The 19,882-nt window shown below is 47.9% G+C and overlaps 2 protein-coding genes across 4 annotated transcripts in view; both read left to right on the top strand.

Moving 5' to 3' along the window:
- Window positions 1–5,565, top strand: part of snama (something that sticks like glue) — an 85,069-nt gene extending 79,504 nt beyond the window's left edge. For all 3 annotated transcript variants that reach the window (XM_089586763.1, XM_089586764.1, XM_089586762.1), the window contains exon 17: window positions 1,268–5,565. In XM_089586763.1, coding sequence (XP_089442889.1) covers window positions 1,268–4,613 — 3,346 coding nt within the window. In that variant the 3' untranslated portion in view covers window positions 4,614–5,565. The remainder of the gene's footprint in view (window positions 1–1,267) is intronic.
- A 7,221-nt stretch (window positions 5,566–12,786) lies between these two features.
- Window positions 12,787–19,882, top strand: part of LOC149346948 (ATP-dependent RNA helicase with zinc finger domain-like) — a 41,800-nt gene continuing 34,704 nt past the window's right edge. The window contains exons 1-3 of the mRNA XM_089586761.1: window positions 12,787–12,968; window positions 13,575–13,671; window positions 18,697–18,886. Of these exons, the coding sequence (XP_089442887.1) occupies window positions 13,662–13,671; window positions 18,697–18,886 (200 nt within the window). The 5' untranslated portion in view covers window positions 12,787–12,968; window positions 13,575–13,661. The remainder of the gene's footprint in view (window positions 12,969–13,574; window positions 13,672–18,696; window positions 18,887–19,882) is intronic.

Raw genomic sequence — 19,882 nt, 5'->3', positions numbered from 1 at the left:
GCAGCTGCATTTCAGTGGAGGCAAAATGCAAACATGCCTGTGCTGTGCGATGCCGGTATACGGTGAAGAACCCCAAGTGGTCTAAATTAACTCAAAGCCCTTTATTGCGGCATCTCTCATAGCCTATGTGCAGGCTCTGAACGTTAAGCCCCACATACCTGCTGTACCACAGTCGTCATTTACACCTCGTGCTTGTTGCATTTCCCTTAGGTAGTGAAGCAGCAGTATAGGTGTACTGTATCTTTTTGCCCTTCCTTATCGGACACCTGGCTTGGCTTTGGCCACAGACAACCGAAGTGAGCTGCAATGAAATTTATGGGGCACGTGTTGAATTACAGTGAAGGGAATGGAGTGTGGGGTCCTCGCTTCAAAATGTGTGCATGTTTATCAAAGGATGTGAAAAATCTGTTACCACTATGTTAGCGAGATCTCTTCCAGTGTTTCAAGAGTCGTACAGTCATCTCATGCTGTGAGCGGTATCAACATGACCTCATCGTCCCATGTTCAAATAAAATTCCTACCGTTCGAGCCCTCAGTCTATATTAGCATTGAAGATGTCAACACTAATGCAGGGCCTTTTCCTTGGTTTTGATGATTCTAAATTTTATTTTCCATGTTGCACAAGTCGGATGGCTTCAGTGTCTGCTGAGAGCTATGTAGACATGATCCACTTATACTTTGACAGGCGAAAGTAAAATGGGATATGATACGTAATATTTCCTATTTTATCTTTCTGTTTTCTGCGGTCCCATGCACCATCTCGCCTACGCTCACGCCATCTGCTGGATTAGCACTGTACATTGCGAGGGGGGAGAGGGGGTTTCAGTGGGTGCCGCATGATGGCGCTACGACTGCACTCCAAGCACGGAGGAAATTTACCGGAAACGTGCATCTGTAATTTAGATGTAAATAATTACTCATGTACGGCTGAGCACATATCTTGAAGATATGCGAGACATCTGTGCATTCTCTAGACTCACCTTTATTCAACTTCAAACATTGAATCATCGTGGCAGAGTGGAAACGTTCCCGTCTTGCACGCCAGTGGCCCAGGTTTCATTCTTACCTATGCTGCCGCTCTCTTTTCATTGTTGTTTTTATTCAGTTTGTGTGGACATGCTCTGTCCACAGCTTCCGGTGATGCTGCTCATGAGCCAAGAAATGCTGTTGCATTGATGTAGTTTGCACAGTTGTCGGTGTTTGAGTTGTTGACCTTCCAAAGAATGGTTTTTGAGCATACTTTTTCTCCCGTTACCTTTGCCTACAGGTCGCGCTCAAGGTCTCCAAGCCGACCTTCAAGGCGCGGCCGGCACCACTACCACGGCAGCAGCCACGGGAGCGGTCGTCCGTATCGCCGCTCCCGCACGCCACGCTCTCCTCGATCCTACCACCACCACCCACTTCCACCGCCACCTCCTCATCACATCGGTCCGCCACCTCACAGTTTTCGGAACCGTTCGCCAGCATTCCGTGCACACCGCCGTGGCTTCTTTGGGGGGGCACCTGGGGGCTACCCGCATCATCATCCAGGCTACCCTCACCACCCCTCGGAGCACATGGTACCACCTGTAGAGTTTGATGGCCGCAGTGGGTACTACCCACCACACCACCACCAGCGTGACGGCATCAATCCCGCCTACCGTGGCTATCCCCCGGGCTATCCCCCCGATTCCCTACCTCCACCGCCGCACCGTGGAGACAGCCGCGGGAACGATCGCTTTGACAGTGGCGGTCCTCCGGGAATTCCTTCCAGGGGTTACCATGGTGATCCTGGAAGCAGGAGGGAACGGTCGAGGAGTGAGTACCCTCCTCCGCCACCAGAGGCGCTCGCGTCCGAGTCTTCGTCCAAGGCTAGCAGGGAGAGCCGATCACGCGAGCACCGCCGGCACCCCGAGCAGATCACCACTCCCCTCGTGGTGTCACGGGAGTCGCGGGACAGCGCGGATGGCAAAGAAAGCAGCTCCCGCCCAGACTCTGAAGGTGCCGTCAAGAGCCGCAAGCGATCCAAGGAGAAAGAAGAGAAGGTTCTCCGGCACAAGCACCACCACAAGTCTAAGGAATCGAGGAAGGAAGCTAGTAGGGAGGCACCCTTACAAGAGGGTGCAGTCAAGGCACCGAAGGCGTCTCCCACGGCCACACCTCTGGAAGGGAGTCAGCAGGCCGTTGAAGTTAAACCGGAAGCCTCACCTGCGCCTTCCAAAGAAACAGCCAAGGCGGCCCGGGAGCTTGTGAAAGTGGAAGGCGAGGAACCCCTTTCCTCCGAGGGCACCACGGTCAAAGAACGCAAGCATAAGCACAAGAAGAAGCTGAAGCACGAGGAAGCGCTGAAGAAGATGTCGGCCAAGATGGCCGCCAGGACATCTGATGAGTCGAGCCAGCAGCTTCCTGGTGGGGATGATGAGCCGCTCAAGCGCAAGAAGAAAAAGAAGAAGCCCCGGGAAGCAAGGCTGCTGACCAAGTCGCTGTTGTTGACACCTCCAGATTTGAGCCGCGAGCAGTCAATGGTGGCCTTCTTGACTGCCGAACTGGAACAAGGGGTGCCGGATGCTGCGCGGCTGTCCAAGATCGAGGAACAGTTGGAGCTGGCTAAGAAGAAGCTGCTCGGGGACGAGAGAGAAGGAGCGAAGGTCGAGACCAGCACGCCAGAAGCGCCTGGGGAAGCGGCACAGGGAAGCTTGGAAGACATCTGGGACAAGACCGAGCTGGAGCCAGAACCGCAAGAGCAAAATGCTGCTCCCAAGGAGGAGGAGAATGTGCTTCAGGTGGAGGTGCCCGAGCTTTCCAAGTGGGAGAGGGAAGAACTGGAAGGGGAGGAATCGCCACCCCCACCAAGCGAGCCAGTGGAAGAGGCCAAGGAAGCCAAGCCGTTAGTGTCGTCGGAAGTGCTCCAGCGTGCCGAGAACGTGCTCCTGCACAAGCCGCGCAAGAAGGCCATGGTGGCGGCTGCAGCAGCCACTGCGGCACTCAGCAGGCTGGGCTCATCCGAGCCAAAGAAGCTCTCTTCCAAGGTGGCGTCGCCGGACGATGCACAACCGACACCTCCGGAAGAATCGCCTTCGCAGTCGAGCATTCGGGAGGTGAAGGAAAGCTGGAAAGATCCGTCAGTGCCGCCTAGACTGCGGGACCGGCTAGACGGCACGCTGCAGGTTACCATCACTTCGTCCTCCGAGAAGGAGAGGCGGTCAGTGACCACGTCGGACAAGGAGCAACGGGGGAGCTCCTCCGAGGGCACCCAGCCGACCAAGAGGGTCAAGCTGGACAGGTCTAAGTTTGGAGAGAGGCACAGTCGGGCTGAAGGTGCTGAGGTGAGCGACAGCACCAGGCTACCGAAATCAAGCAGCAGTGGCAGCAGCCGTCGCGATGACCGGGGCAGATCAGACGACCGTGCGCCTCCCGACCATGACCGGCGACTCCCACCAGAGGATGCCAGGTCACGGCTAGACGACCGCAGGGCAATGGAGGCTGGAGGGCACAGCCGCGTGCTTCCACCCAGCGGTGGAGGAAGCAGCAGGAGTGACCGTGAGCTCGCCAGGTCTTCGCGGTCCGGAAGGGCACGTGACAAGGACATCCCGCACCGGTCGAGTGGTCGGGACGGGCACTCAGACGAGCGGCGCCGCTACAAGGACGAGCGCTACTATGCTGCCTTGCAGGAAGAGCGGGCGCGGAGGGCGTACGAGGAAGCTCGTCACAAACAGATGGAGGCAGAGCTGGCGCATAGCAGCAGGCGGAAGGCGCAGGAGGAGTACCGCTCTCGCCACGCAGCTGAAGACGCCGAGCGAATGAGGTCTCACGAGCGCCGCGTGGACGTGATGCGTCTGCAAGGCAGAAGTGAAGATCGCGGCGATGATGACAGCCATCACCGCTCTCGCAGAGGAGATTGGTCAGCCGACCAGGCACCTCCGCCGTCTTCTGCACCTCAGGCATTGCAGCGATCGAGGAGCAGAGAGAAGAACGACAGGTCTCCTCACCGTCAGCGCCACCATCGTGAAAAGACTTCGCATTTTGCACCGCCCCCAGCTGTAGCACCAACAGCCGGTTCATCTGGCGGAGGGGGGACTAGTGGAAGTGGGCAGGAGAGTCGGGCAACCTCTTCAGCGGCCGCCTCAAAGTCATTGGAAAAGAAGATGTCGCCAGTGCTGACGGCCGCTGAAGCAGCGTTGAGGCATCGCAAAGAGTCTACGCAGGACGAGTCACGCTTCGAGCCAGACTACGATGAGATGATCGAGGAGGAGCCCGGCAATGCGGATGCAGCGTTGCTAGGTAGCAAGGGTGCCGGCACCAAACGCAGGGCAGTGACAGTCACCGATGGGTCTGCTGCCAAGAAGTTGCGGCCGGCCGAGGAAGAAGTGGCCGTGTCGACCGCAAAGGCGAGCGCTAGCCCAGCTGTGGCGGCAACACTGGCTGTGGCTGCAGCTGTGCAGTCTGCCGGTGTGCCGGGCGCCCCGGCTCCGGTGGTCTCGGCCGACGACAGGAGCAGCAGCTCTTCGTCGGACTCTAGCGACGAGGAGGTGTCCTCACACAAGAAACACAAGAAGAAGCACAAGAAACACAAGAAGCACAAGCACAAGCACAAAAAGAAGAAAAAGTCCAAGAAGGCTGATAAGTCAGACTAATGTTTCCCATTGTCTCATTCTTTAGCAGTCGCTGCTGCCCCATTTTGCTCATTGTCACTTGTGTTTCTCCGTTGTTTTACTTTTGCCATTGTTTCCTCATCATTGTCAATACCTCTGGCAACGGTCCCCGTGTTTTTAGTACCTCAGAGAGGATGTCGTGCTTCCCGCATTCTTCACGTTTATAGGCCTCCTCCACTTTGGCAAGGGGTAACATACCCTAGGGAGGCTTCTCGGGCATTCAGGTAGTATTTGCTCATCCGATAAGTACCATAAGGACTACCGTACACCAAGTACTTGTAACAAACTTCCTTTTCAGGGATCCATGTATGAGCTTGATGCTGCATCATTCTTTCTGAAGCATCGTGAAACACGAGTTTCGGCATTGGGAAGATTCTCGAGAGTGTATAAGACAATTGCGTGCTCAGAGCAGTGACCGGTGTGACAAGTCTTAAAGGCAATACTAGTTTCTTGAACAGGGTGGATCGGACTGCTGACCGCTGGGGTAACCAATGTTACTAGAGGGGTTCTGTCTTAGATGGCTACCAATGAGCCACTGACAGCATAATGAGTGTGGAGTTTAACCCCAACCTTTCTTTTTTTTTTTTTCTGAAACGCAACGGTTGTGCGGTCAGCAGTGATCAGGCTTCTGACGTGAATGCTAGTGCTCCTTTTATACATATATTTCAATCCAGGGCCCAGAGCCTGCACATGAATGTGTTTTGGCAGTGCTGTCTGTACAGCTGTCATTGCAGAAGTCAACCATGTGATTGTGTGTGTTTTTGAGGTTTGTACAGGCACACCTTGCTGATTGACCAAATGAATGGTTTCGGTTTCCTTTTGTTGCTTCTATGGAGCAGTTCGTCGCAGCTGTTGATTTGTAAATCTCTGGTTATGTGTAATCTGTAAATAGTGCTGTTGCGTACGAAATAAAAAAAGATATTTTCTAGAAAGATCTCCTCGTTCTCCTGTGAGTGTTTTGATTGCCACTGCCACCAAAAAATGCATGGCTGTACTGTCGGCTTGCATTGGTTTGGGTGTGTAGACACTGCAGCTTTATTTTTGGTTTCTGAAACTGCACATGTGACAGTGAGCTGTATAGTTACAGCTGGCGTGTTCTTGTTTGTAGCAGCAATGTTCCCATTCTACACACCTCGTATAGTCATTCTGCATACATGCACACACACGCTCAATTTTTCTCGTGGGCATGTGATGCTTGCCTTCATCATCATCATCAACCTGACTACGCCCACTGCAGGGCAAAGGACTCTCCCATATCTCTCCAATTAACCCTGTCCTGTGCCAGTTGCAGCCACCCTATCCCCTTAAACTTCTTAATCTAATCCGCCCACCTAAATTTCTGTCGCAAGTCCAGCTTATTCGCTGTGCTATTCACACCCCCCCCACACACCCTTATTCCTGCAAGAGCTGGCCAGCCTAATAAAGTCTCCAATTCATTCTTTTGCATTACATTGGTGTAACAAGAAGACAGGCGCGGAAGTTGAGCTTTGCGTCATGACTTAGTTTGGTGCTGTGCCCATCTTGGACTTCATTGGCTCCATGTGTGCACAAGCACTTATAGGGGAATCATGTGCACGTGCTTAATTTTTTTGACTGAGCATTGTTGTAGTGAAACATTGATGCAACAGCATTTCTCCCAGTTGCATAAGCATTATGAATGTCGCTGGCACATTTCCAGCTCTTAGCTTGTAGTTTTGGAACAGCTGCACACAGGACACTGCCTAGCTCTAGCTCCAAGAAATCGATCGAGTGATGCTTGGTTCGTCAATGTGCTGCTGTGGCTCGGTAAACGCCAAGTTGGTTATCCAACCAGGAGCGATGATACTGTGTACTAGCCCCGCCACGGTGGCTCAGTGGTTATAGCGCTCTGCTGCTGACCCGAAAGACACGGGTTCGATCCCAGCTGCAGTGGCCGAATTTCGATGAAGGCGAAATTCTAGAGGCCCGTGTACTGTGCGATGTCGGTGCACATTAAAGAACCCCAGGTGGTCGAAATTTCCGGAGCCCTTCACTACGGCGTCCCTCATAGCCTGAGTTGCTTTGGGACATTAAAAACACCAATAAACCGATTCTGTGTACTAGCCTACATTGAGTGCACATAACTTGTAATAAGGAAGTAATTACTCTTCAGCATCCAGCGGAGCGTTTTCATAATAGAGGAAAGCTGTACAGCTGTCAGACACTTCTTAATTAAAAGGGCCAACTGCTGACGAAAACATGGCGCGAGGTTATGTTGAAAATAACATCACGCTTCATAGGGATTGTGCACTGCAATATCCTGGAAACGAGGATTCACAATTTTTATTTGGTGTTAAAAATCTTGTAAAAAAAACTGACATGCCATCTCACAGTGAAACTTCCATTATCGATGTATCCCAACATGTGACCACATCTTGGTAAAAGTTTTTAAGGCGGAAGCCTTTAATGCCTCGTCGTTGTCGACAGAAGGTTGTCAGCAGAGGTGTCGCGCTTTTCGGTTAGTCGAAATGGTTATGACGTCAGTGCGTAGATTCGAAGTAATGTCACCCACGGATGCCTGACGCCCCCTTTTGGAGCATAAAATAGTTGTCTGCTCCGACGGGGGGCATAAGGCGTACGTGGGTGACTACATCACATACCTCATTACTGCGAACAGAGCCATGGATGAAACCGAACTCATCGAAGCTGAGAGGGTCGTGCTAAAGAAGCAGTCATAGTCGGCAGTCAAAGTGTGTAGTCAAATAAAGCACTAGTACAGCACAAACAGTCTCGCAGTCAATGCCAAACAGTGCGCCAGGAAAGGCTTTCGCCTTGCAGCACCTTAGAGAGCCAGAGTGCCCCCTGAATTTTTTTCTTTTTTAACGAATGTTCATGTTTTTTAATCATTAGGGGTCCCATTCTCAAGAAAAGCAGGTGGCCCATCTGCCACTGTGGGCAGGTGACTGAAATTGATTCATATAAATTCAATGCAATAGCCACATGCCCACCGCGGTACTGCAGTATCGGCTCATTGGTCGAGAGGTAGCCAGCCTCCCAAAGAACTGTCTGTGCAAAAATGAGCTTTACGGCAGCTCTGGAAGAGCAGCCCGGGCCTTGCCAACTCCACCGGTAGCTTAGAGTCGCTACATAGTGACTGTTCTGTCGCTGTTTGAGGAACAGTCACCTGCCAAGGCAGTGGTGCATCGCTGAACCAGTAGTGGTGCGAGGTCTCCCCACGATCTGTGAAAGAGTAGTAGTAGCGTCATCAAAGTTTTATAATAGCTCGCACACTCTCCAGTTCACCCTTCGATGAAAAGCAATGTACCCTGCACATCGCCGATGATGTGCTTGTAGCTTTTGTCACTAGATGGCAGCTCAGAGTTCTGCAGTTCATGAAGCAGTGCCTACAGTCTGCTAAAATATTCGTCGACGGGGCAAATGTAGCTGTCATGGTCACTGTGCTACTCTACGTAAAATGTCTCATTACTGCCTGGCAGGTGAGATTTGTTTTATTTATTTTTTAGTTTATTCAAATGCCCTAAGGAACCACTGGGGACATTACATGGGGGGGAGACATAAAGCAGAACACAATTCTCTTGCAAACAGAAAAGCACTGCAGATAGTCAGTGCGGCACTCAGGTACAAGTTGAGAAACCACAAAGCAAATGTTACAAGTTACAAAAATGCAAAATAAAAAAAATAGCAGTAGCGAATGAGCATGGGACAATACATGGGGGGGGGGGCATAAAGCAGACCACGATTCTCTTTCAAACAGAAAAGCACTGCAGATAGTCAGTGTGGCACTCAGGTACAAGTTGAGAAACAACAAAGCAAATGTAAATGTTACAAGTTACAAAAACGCAAAATAAGAAAAGAAAACAGCAGTAGCGAATGAGCATTTATATTCGTTTTCAGTACCTCTCTTTTGCCGACGTGAAATTCCCATCACGCTAGCTGATCATGGTTTTGAGCACAAAACTGTTGCAGTCTAGTACCTATTTATTTATTACAATATATGTTGGTTTAGGGGGGTACAAACGTAAAGTGTGATTTAAAAGTGCTGTTGCACATAGAAAAACAGTCATTGTAGCAAGGAAGCACTGCAGCTTTTCGTTTTGCCGGAAGAAGCGGTGCTTATCCTCTGGTCGGTCCCTTTAAAAGAATAATTTGTCCTGATGCAAAGCTCGAACCTGGGACCACCTGTCTGGGGCTCACAACCTACCAGCTAAGCTATAATTAGTACATTTTTTTTTCATTATTGCATGGGAAAACTGCCTACAAAGGAAGTATTCGAACATATACCTCAAATCACCAGGCTGCATATAATACGAGCCCACTGTACACCCGCATTTCACCATCATCACAAACACCAAAATTCTGCGTGGCACACACGCGCATCAAGTTAGGGTAGCCAGCTAGGAGGGTCTTCCAGAGCTGCATATACTCCCCGCACCAAAGCGCACTGCTCTCGGAACACTGACTTCGATGACCGTGATAATTCGGCATGGTGGTCCAAAATACGGCTCTTCCAAACAGCCGTAATCTGTAAATAGCTGTAAAGTCCCATCAACGCAAAGAGATCCCAAGCACAAAAGTTTTTTCTCTACAGCCAAAAATCTAATAATCTAATAAAGTGCGGATTGATTTAATGTCATCTGCTGTCTGGCATTCATTGTAATATGTCCCAGAAGAACATAGCAACACGGCGCTGAATGAAACTGTGAGCAATGGTCTCGGGAGTATTACACACGCCGGTGACAATTCACCATCTCTGGCACAAACATCTCCTTAGCGCGAAGCCAAGTCTTGACAAGCAGCGTCAAGGTGTAATTTATAAAGGAACATTTTTGCAGCAGACTCAATGCACATTCGCTTAACATTATTTAAAATACTGGTGTCAACAAAACCCAGGTAAGGCTGCTGATACAACGACGACTCAGTAAGAACCCGAGTCATCTACTTTATGGAGATGCTATACAGGTAGTCTAAAAAATTAAAGTGCACAGTGACGAAATTGCAGATGTCAGCATCTCCCTCAAAAAATCCCCATGGAGTCCCCTTATAAGCCTGTCCAGTGGGTGCAAATGGGTAAGACAAGTGAGCACTCAGACATCGAATAATCATAGTTGGACAAATCGAAAATTGGTTTTCTGAGGAAAGGAATCTGAACAGCACACGATAGGATTTATTTTTAAGCAGCCCTCATTATAGGTCACCAGTTTGAATCCCTGCAGCGAGATAGGCTCTAAATTAACTAGTAGGTTAATGCTGCACGAAATGCTGAATCGTATGACACTGTCCGAAACATCCTGCGGCAATTTTTACACAGTCCCTGATTATTTCCGATACGCGGTGCAGACTCGTACTACTACACTGACGGCTTTTTGACCAAACGAGCTGTATAAGTTGTCACATGAAATGTGAAACAGGCTGATGCTGAGACAAGTGAACAAGTCGGGAAGCAGGTTGTCATGACTCATGGCTGGCTCCCATTGAGAATGCCATACAGAGGTTGCGAATATTCTATGCATTACCTGCACCTTCTTCCTCACACAATGCAGAACTTTCAGGAAAGCTTTAAAATCAAGATGGTACAGACTTGAGCCCAAGCAAACACTGAGAGCTCCGGACCCATCCAAGCCTGGGTTTGTCGTCTCATAGACATGGTTTGTGAATCATAGATAGGCTCCACTATTGCGACCTGGTGCAGAGGAGCCCCTAGGTGTTGAAGGGTACCACAGTCCCAGCTTATGCCATCAGAATGACTTGACCTCATACCCCAATTACATAACTAAAATCCTTTGGATTTATTTAAATTAAGAGCCACACCTGATACCTCGTTATATTTTTCAGTTAAAGATAAAGTCTCAAGTACATTCTTTTTGTCAGAACAAAAGAAGGCAACGTCATGAGCATATATGTTGAAATCTTAATTTCGCACTGAGCCAGAGAGAAACCACGGATAGCTACACCATTAATAATACTGAGGCAAAAGGGTTCAAGATATAACAACAAAGGCAACAGTAGACAATCAGTGGACAACAATTTCAGTGGTATATAGTTTAGATATAGCTCTTGGTTAACAATTTTTCTTGTGTATAGGACTGCTTGCAGCGGAGCCTTATGCCCCTGAGCAAAACATCATCAATATTTGTATCATCCGAGACCACAAACAAGAAATCATGATGAACTTTATCGAAGCCATGTTAGGACGAGAGCGAATTGATTGATAACTCAAGCGCAGCCATAAGGCTGAAAACTTGGTTGAGAAACTGCCTGGACAGGTGGTTGTCCTGGGTATGAACTCCGGACTAGAACAAACTTTTTTTACCTATTACTTTGAAAGCTATATAGCTTCCTTTGTAGCCGTATGGCTTTGCTTCAGTGGATGCTAATGAGTGATTACTGCCTTACATATCTACTTGTGGGATTCTCTTAAACATTGGACTGACTTGTAAGCTTGAAATGTTTCTTTGTTTACATTTTCATAGTTGTGCTAATCAGAGCAACTTCACATTGCCTGATCTGGGGCTTAGCTGTTCAGCTGTCACTTGTCCTAAAAAATAAAGCGCGACGCTTGTAGGGACGTAAAACCACGGAGTCCTGCCTCATTAACGGTTGACATTTGTGAAGCCAGCTTAATCTGGAGACTAGTCCCAATTTCTACATCCTGCCCAAACTCTTCAGCATTTTAAATCCAATGTCCCCAGCAGTATATGTAGCCGGAAACTGACCCATATTGCCTACATCACTACAAATGGGTGCCCAGCACAGACCCCCTATTTCCAGCTTCCCCACCCCAGAAGAGGCTGTCAGCGCGTGTGCAGTGGCAGGGCGCGGTACGCGGTGTCCAAACGTGTGCAGCGTTTCGGTGTCGGCTTCTTCGATCGTCTCTTTCTTCCTATTTTTTGACTCATCATCCCTTGGCAATGCCCGGAAGCCAAATGAAAGGAAATGAAGCAGTATCTGTCTCGCATATCTTGGTGGATACCTGAACCGCGCCGTAAGGGAAGGGAGGAAGGTGGTAGTGAAAGAAGAAAGAGAGAGAGAGGTGCCGTAGTGAAGGTCTCCGGAATAATTTCGACCACTGTGGGATCTTTTAACGTGCGTGCACTGACATCGCACAGCACACGGGCGCCTTTTGTGTTTCGCCTCCATCTTTCGAAACACGGCCGCCGCGGTCGGGTTCGATGGTCGAAATTACTATGGAGACCTCCACTACAACTCTAGCCACTGTACCTCCACTACACAGCGCCTCCACTACGGCACTTTCTCTCTTCTTTCACTCCCACCTTCCCTTCCATTACGGCGCGGTTCCGGTGCAGTGAACTAGTAGTTCCGGTGTCCACTGCGCCATTTCCTTTCGTCAAAAACCAATTTTCAGCTTTCATTCCCTAAACAATAAAGCCAACTGGGTTAATTCTTTTTGTAGCTGATGGGGGAAAAAATGTGCTATAAAGTCGATCGGCGTACAGCGTTCGTAAACTTTAAATGATTTCATCTTGGCCTTCGCCAGTAGTGCGAGCCAACGAAAGCCAGTTCTCGTTCAATGTTTTGGTTAGTTTCGTTTTCCTTCCACCATATGGTTCGTTGCTGCCCCTTGGCGGCAGTCGTAGCCACGTGTTCGTGGTCCGCCTACCTGGCGCGATTGCTGCGATAATCGGGTCGTCCGGCCGCGCCCCTTGGATTGGCGTCTGTTTCCAATCTTCACTTGCATCCGTCTGTGTCAGCGCGTCAACAGTTATCAACCCTTTGCTTCGACCCGGCTCCGAATGATGATTCATCGTAATGCATGATAAGCCGCCATCTGAAGCTGTGTCGATGTCTTGTGGCAATGCCGCTATGTCGTGACTTTCTATGGCTGGCTTTCAGGTAAGTTCAGCATGCTTGCTGCCTTTGTTTTTTGCGCTTCTGAGTGCACAATCGTGGAAGAGTCATTAACATTTGTTGTCAAGATTTGCTTTGAAGTTGTCCCGCCGTTGCTCCACTTTTCGAAACAAATCACGTCAACACACAAGGGTCAAGAGCTCGGCCTTCGTGTCCGCTCCCCGCGGCGCGGACCTGCCAGCCTCGTTCAAGTTCAGCGCGCCTTGTGTGATGTCACGTGGTAGAGAAAGCTCCGCCCATGCTCCGCCCTCAAGCATGGGTTGAGAGGGGAGAAAAGCGGGAAAGGCATGAGGCGGGCAGCAAGGCGGCAGCACGCCAAGATTGGGGAGGCACAGACCATCAGCATTTCTTTCTCTATGCCGGCAGTAGCGGAGCTAGAGAAGAGAGAGAGAAACAAAAAATGATAGCAGAGGAGAAACGAAGAGGGCGTTCCATGAGGCTTTACGCCGGCCACAGCATGGGACGGCTACGAGGCTTTTGGCCTTGCGTTTGGTTAGTTCTGCATGTGGAGGCAGTTGTTTGTTAGTCCTTGTTTTAACACTGTCACCTGATGCGATGGGCGTGTAGTGGAGTGCGTTTTCCGTCCGTATTGCATGCAGCGGTGCCGAATGAGAACGGAAGTCGTTGCCCGATCAGTTCGCCGGCTTGCGACAGACAGACAGAGACCGGTATAGTTTCTGTTTCCGTGCAGCGCATTTTGGCTGTCGGCCCCCCTTTAGAATCTAACCACGTACTGACGTCGGCTGTCAAGGGCTGGTTTTATATGAAGCGCAGTGCCGTTTAGTCTTTCCGAAAGAGTTAATTAGCAGGGCGTGTGCCTGTGAAATAAACCGCGACTTTCCCTGGAAGCTAAGTGCGCGGCTTCTGCAGATTGTAGCTCAATGTGAAACATGATGCCACTTTACTTAACTGACGTTGCTATGCATGAATAATACACAGTTCTGTTGCCGCCACAGGTGTATCGTTTATTCCGCTGTATGAAGCTAAGCTGGGCATAGTTGTGCTTGCTGACATGACCTGCGGCAAACCATTCACCCGGCGCCGAAGGTCGTCTTCGGTTTGACATAAAGGCATCTTTTGCTTTTGTCCGGTATCCAGTGTTGGGACAGCAATGGCACGACAGTGGAGTACTCCCCAGCGGCTGTGATTGTGGCTTGGCTACTGTAGATCAGCGGAGCCACAAACATGAGTTGGGGTAAGTGGTGGAATAGTTGGAAGGTGTTAAAAAAACCTTTTTCAACCTTACAGCTTGCAAGTGCCAGAGAGGGAAACTTGGGGCACCTATATTGGCAGCTCGTGTAGTCTGTTTTGGTCATTCAGTGCGGGTGATCTTGTGATACGTTTTTATTTTAATTCGTTTGTCCTGTACATGGTCTTTTGAGTCTTTGCTGTTGTGAGTCTTTCACAATGCTGTTGTGAGGTCATGTGTGAGTCTTTCACATGACCTCAGCTTTTGCTTTTTTATGCTGTTGAGTCACATGCACCACCCACGTACACGAGCTCATTTGTTCATTATCAGCCGTACGTTGAGGTTAATAGGATCGAAGCCTTTAATTTGCTGATGCATCCGCATTTTGATCTCGAATACATGTTTCATCAAGCTGAAATAAAATGTGGTTGTTTTCATTTATTGGAATTGTGGCAGATCAGGGCAGCCTTTATCAATGAGCTCATTGATAAAGAGGTTCACATGCTTTCCAATTATTCTGTTTGCTCATTTTATTTGAGCTTAAATAGACTAGAAGAGGCCTCTCGGTTGTCATTGCATGCATTTCCTGGTTGTTGCTGTAGTTGTAGTTTGCTGTAGGTTGTTGTTTCAGTCGATGCACCAGTGAAGTTGTGTTACAAGGGTTAGAGTTCATCGGCATTCGGATTTTCACCAAGCATCTGGTAGCATTCTGAAGTTTGTCATGACAGACGTGACAATAGCTGGGTGTGCTCAGAATTGCTCCTAAGAAAGTCTCCTGCACCAATGAACAGTGCCAACGCTGACACAAAACTAGTATAAAATAGCAGTGGTGCAGCTGGTGATGGCAAGTGTGGATAGTCAAGAAGGAAGACGAATGCTTCCAAAGTAAACATTCTATTGGATGGACTTGTGTAGCGAAAAACGGCAGCGTAAGTGGTAGTAGCAATAGCATGCAGACTTAGCAGTCATCTGAATTAGATTGACCGCAGCTCTTGGCCACTCTGTATTTAAACATGGTGCAGAACTTTGAATATTGCATGTCTAGTACTATCTTGAGCATTATAGGACAATGCTTGAATGGTCAGAATAATTCATCAACAAACTAGTTGCTGAAGAGAACACAAGATCAGGTAAATTGTTCCGTGAATGTGGGCTGAAAACCGTGACACTGCACTCCTGTAGCTACGAAAAAGCAAAGCAGCAGTAAATAGTACAAGTAACAATGGTGACAAAATCTTGTGGCAGGATTCTTGCTCATGGTTAAACTGCGCGAAGGAAACAAGGACAGAGACAGAAACACACGTACACACTGAGCGCAGACTTCCAACTTTTATTCGAAAAATGCTTCGGGCATTAGCTTTTATACGCACTAAACAACAACCACATGACACAGCCGGGATAAAAACCGATAAGTATTGACAGTAACGTGTCCATGATGCGCCGACCCGCCAGAGCGCCAATCTAAAATATACCAGTGTGTGCAAGCTTATGCACCATTGATACCTAGATACAAGGAAAAAGAAAAGGGAGACTGGAAGATTAAGATCCTAAAAGTGAAGATAAAACGAATACCACCAAAGAGGTCATCAACAAAACGCTGTATTACTAGCGCAAGGGGGCTGCGGCTTAGTCAAGCTGTTTCTCAGCTTTTTCTGCGCCTCCGCTGTCTGTATGTTTACAAGGCAGAAAATAAAGAATTTGAACCTACTCAGCAATGGGATGAGACGCGGAACCAACAGTAATAACAATTAACGATGAAGGTGCAAGGCCACTAAAACACGTAGGCTGAAAAGAACTAAGAAAAACACACGAGAGGCTAAAACTGTGAAACTGAGAGTGAAAGATGGAGACAACGAACAACAAAGGTAAAGGCGACGCGAGCAATGAAAAGGCGACACCAGGCTAAAAACTATGAAGGATGGCAAAAAAACAAACAACAAGAGTAAAGGTGCAGGGTTAAAATGGACGGTTTAAAGTGTTGCCTTCTAAAAACGAGATTTCTTTATCAGAAAGCATAATGGACGGTGTGCTCACACAATTCTTCGAATTCTTTGCGATTAGGAAGGCCTCTATTATCTCCCTTTCCGTTTTGGTTCTAGCCGTAGCGGGGAACTCTGTGCTTTCGAGAAACGGTTGACAATCACTTTTCTCGCACTTCTTACAATGTAAAGCTAAATTTCCTCCTGAGTTGGTAGAAAGATTGCGAACATGTTCAGCCGCCCTCTCATTAAAACATCGCCCAGTTTGTCCGATGTACATCTTTCCACAGGATAATGGCACCTGATAAATAACTTCTCTGGCACAATCAGTGTATTCAAGGCTGTGATTTGAGGTGCATCTTTGCTGCCTATCGTCTCGGTTCATGAATGCACACAGTTTAGATAGCTTGCACGGCGCCGCAAACACGAGTTGGACACCGTATCTTCCTGCTACTTTCTTTAAATTGTGAGACACTCGGTGCAGGTAAGGCATGACACACACTGGTTTTCGGTCTTTGTTCGTTTGGCGGTTCGCATTCTTCATCCTCTGTAGCAGACTCTCACAAACACAGGCTATCAGTTGCGGCGGATACCCAGCAGCATACAACCTCTCAGTCTGACGGTTAAGACTTGAACTCATTCTGTGTTCACATGATTTTTCTAGGGCTGAACGGCAGGCAAGGTGAACAATCGCTCTTTTAACTAACTTTGAATGCGCACTGTCAAAGGGTAGTAACTGCTTGTTCATTCTGGGGTTGTAGGACCAACAGATGTGTGAGGGCGTAAATTCCAGACTAATATCCAGAAACTGGATTTGGTTGCCTTTAGGCAATTCATGTGTAAAATTAAGCCCTTTTCCTTCACGCTTGAAAACATTAAGGATAGTACTAACTGACTGAGGCAGACTACAGTTAGAAGAAAGGTTTAACATCACAAGATAATCATCCACGTACCGAAAAATGCGCACAATGCTTTGGTCGGAGAGACAACTTTTTAAGCGCTGGTCCAAAGAAGAGAGAAAAATACTACATAAAACAGGTGCCACAGACGACCCTATGCAAATACCACTTTTCTGAATGTAAAACTGTCCTTTGTGGCAAATCGCAGTCGACGCAAGGTAAAATTTCAACAGTTCAAGAAATTGTTCCAAAGACATGCTAACAGCGTTGCGGAAGCTGACTTCACCGTATTCTTCTACTTGCTGTTTGAGTGCTGCAAACAAGGCTTCATGCGGAATAGAGTAGAACAGGTCTTCTATGTCTATCGAGAACGCCGTGGTGGCAGAGGTAATGTCACCTAGAGTGGCAAGAAATTCCTTCGAGCTCTTCACTAAAAACGGGTCCGGTCCCACTACTTCGTTTAGGTGCTTCTTTAGAAAATCCCCTACCATTCGCTGCCAACTGTCCTTCTCTGACACAATGACGCGAAGAGGGCAATTCACCTTGTGGGTTTTTCCTGTGAAGAAAACCTGAAGGAACCCCTTTTGCTCTTTCTTGACGTCCTTGGCCATTGATTCGAGCTGTACCTTCCTGAGAAGCTTCCTGGCAGCCCTCTTTTGTCTTTCTTCACAAAATTCTATCGGCCTGAAGTTCTTCGTTAGTGCCTGCAAAGCCTTTTCGTCATACATTCCAACAGGCATAACAACGAAGCCGCCTTCTTTGTCGGCTTGGATGACTGTGAGGTCGTTGTCTTTCAAGTGGTTCACAATTTTCTTTAAAGGGGGGTTCTTAGGTGGCTGTTCACTTACAGTACGGATGAGGCTGTCAACTCCGTCGCCGATAACACGTCCTTTATCTTGGTTTGTTGTGCTGCGGGCAATTTGTCGCACCGTAGCCAGAAGCTCAGAGCGGTTGGTCCGAGGTTCAAAGGAGAATTTCGGACCCTTCTCGAGGATGCTCTGTATACCCCCAGGGATGCCTTTACCTTTGTTGTTCGTTGTCTCCATCTTTCACTCTCAGTTTCACAGTTTTAGCCTCTCGTGTGTTTTTCTTAGTTCTTTTCAGCCTACGTGTTTTAGTGGCCTTGCACCTTCATCGTTAATTGTTATTACTGTTGGTTCCGCGTCTCATCCCATTGCTGAGTAGGTTCAAATTCTTTATTTTCTGCCTTGTAAACATACAGACAGCGGAGGCGCAGAAAAAGCTGAGAAACAGCTTGACTAAGCCGCAGCCCCCTTGCGCTAGTAATACAGCGTTTTGTTGATGACCTCTTTGGTGGTATTCGTTTTATCTTCACTTTTAGGATCTTAATCTTCCAGTCTCCCTTTTCTTTTTCCTTGTATCTAGGTATCAATGGTGCATAAGCTTGCACACACTGGTATATTTTAGATTGGCGCTCTGGCGGGTCGGCGCATCATGGACACGTTACTGTCAATACTTATCGGTTTTTATCCCGGCTGTGTCATGTGGTTGTTGTTTAGTGCGTATAAAAGCTAATGCCCGAAGCATTTTTCGAATAAAAGTTGGAAGTCTGCGCTCAGTGTGTACGTGTGTTTCTGTCTCTGTCCTTGTTTCCTTCGCGCAGTTTAACCATGAACGAAAAGAACCAACTAGCCCGTCAGAAGACTATTCTTGAAGGATTCTTGCATTGCAATAGCACTGGCACTTGAATTCAAGGCTGATACTGGGCACCTCTCTTCAGATAATTGAACCTCTTCATAGTGGATGCAGCTGGTACTTGGTTGGTTGGTCATTCAGCCTTACTTCCTTTTCAAGGTTTTATATGTGGCCACAGCTTCTCGAAACTTTTTTTTTCTTTTTGCTTCTGTGTACTTCTACCATGTGTGCAATAAAGTGTTGACTTGGGCTGGTTGGTACGTGATGGAAAGAGTGAAACAGAGCAAAGACAAGACGAGAGAAAGAAGCAATGATGTGATTGCTGCGCCAATTGCTCATTTGATTATATTTTTACATAAGCTGCACCGCCGTGAATTTATTGGGGATAATGTGTGTGGTTGGTTTATTTAGTTTGCACTTGAGGACATGAAGTTGTAGAAATTAGTTTGTTTTGTGTGTGAATAATCTGTGCATTTCAAATCGCTAATCTCTTCCAGCCGACATGGAGTTGTCGGACTTGTCCTGCGAGTTCTGCGGGAAGAACTTTGATGAGGAGAAGGAATTCCGATCCCACTGCAACTCGACCGAGCACCGTGCTGTGTTGCGAGTGTCAGATGATGATCGCACAGGGAGGCAGCGCCCTCCACCGCATGGTGTTCCATGCGAAGAGCTCTCAATCTGTCAAGAGTGAGTTGCGTTACTGCGTTTTGCGCAGAAGTTCTACGTTTTGTTTCTCTCGTCCTTTGTCATTTGTTCCTGTGAAAAGTCATTTATCAAAAGACCCTAAGGGCCATTATGTGGTATTGCAGTGAGGGGGCATAAACTTAAAAACTTAATGTAATACAACTGCATGTGATAAGGAAAGAAAGGAAATAAGGTAGCAATAGTGACAAAGCATAATATCATGATACACAGAAAAATGTCGCAGTGGTGGAATAATTTTTGTTGGATAATGTGGGTGCTAGTATCTTTTTTAAGGGTAACAGCATGCATTCCAAGAGAAGGCATGCGTAGCAGGGGGCGGCAGAAAGTTAGGTGGGCGGATGAGATTAAGAAGTTTGCAGGGATACAGTGGTCGCAACTGGCAAAGGACAGGGTTAATTGGAGATTCATGGGAGAGGCCTTTGCCCTGCAGTGGGCGTAGTCAGGCTGATGATGATGATGATGATGGGGATCTCTTCACGCAACCTGTTCCGTTCAGCGATAGTTTAAAAGACATTTTAAAAAGTTCAGTTTTGCAGCTATGTTCCTCAGCCTCAAATGAAAGGTCCCTCCGTAAGGATACATAATCAGGCTGCAATATATGTTGAGTTCAGCCACTACTAGTTTTTGGATGGAGCATATGTGCATCATGAAAAATTTTTTGATGGAGAGCCAAAACTGTTCTTCACACTTGATGCGTGGAAGTGCCTGTCATAATTATTAGGAAGTAAGTGAGCAGCCAAATTTTGAACTCTTTTGGGATCGATTGCAACTTTCAGGTCCCAGCTGTGCAAGCGTACTGAAGTATGGTTGGAATATTTGACTTCCACAACAGTTTGTTTGTATCAAAGGAAAGCATTTTGCGTAACGTTGAAGGACGCCCAAAATGCATCGGGCTTTGGCCCATCATTACCTCATGGCTAATGTATGAGGTTATGATGGGCCATAGTATTCTAATAATTGGGAGTTCGGGCCATAATG

The sequence above is a fragment of the Amblyomma mixtum genome, chromosome 4 (assembly GCF_055824585.1).
Source record: "Amblyomma mixtum isolate Tamu chromosome 4, ASM5582458v1, whole genome shotgun sequence".
NCBI lineage: Eukaryota > Metazoa > Arthropoda > Arachnida > Ixodida > Ixodidae > Amblyomma > Amblyomma mixtum.
Note: the sequence above shows the minus strand (reverse complement) of the source record. Positions and strands in the feature narration are given on the sequence as shown.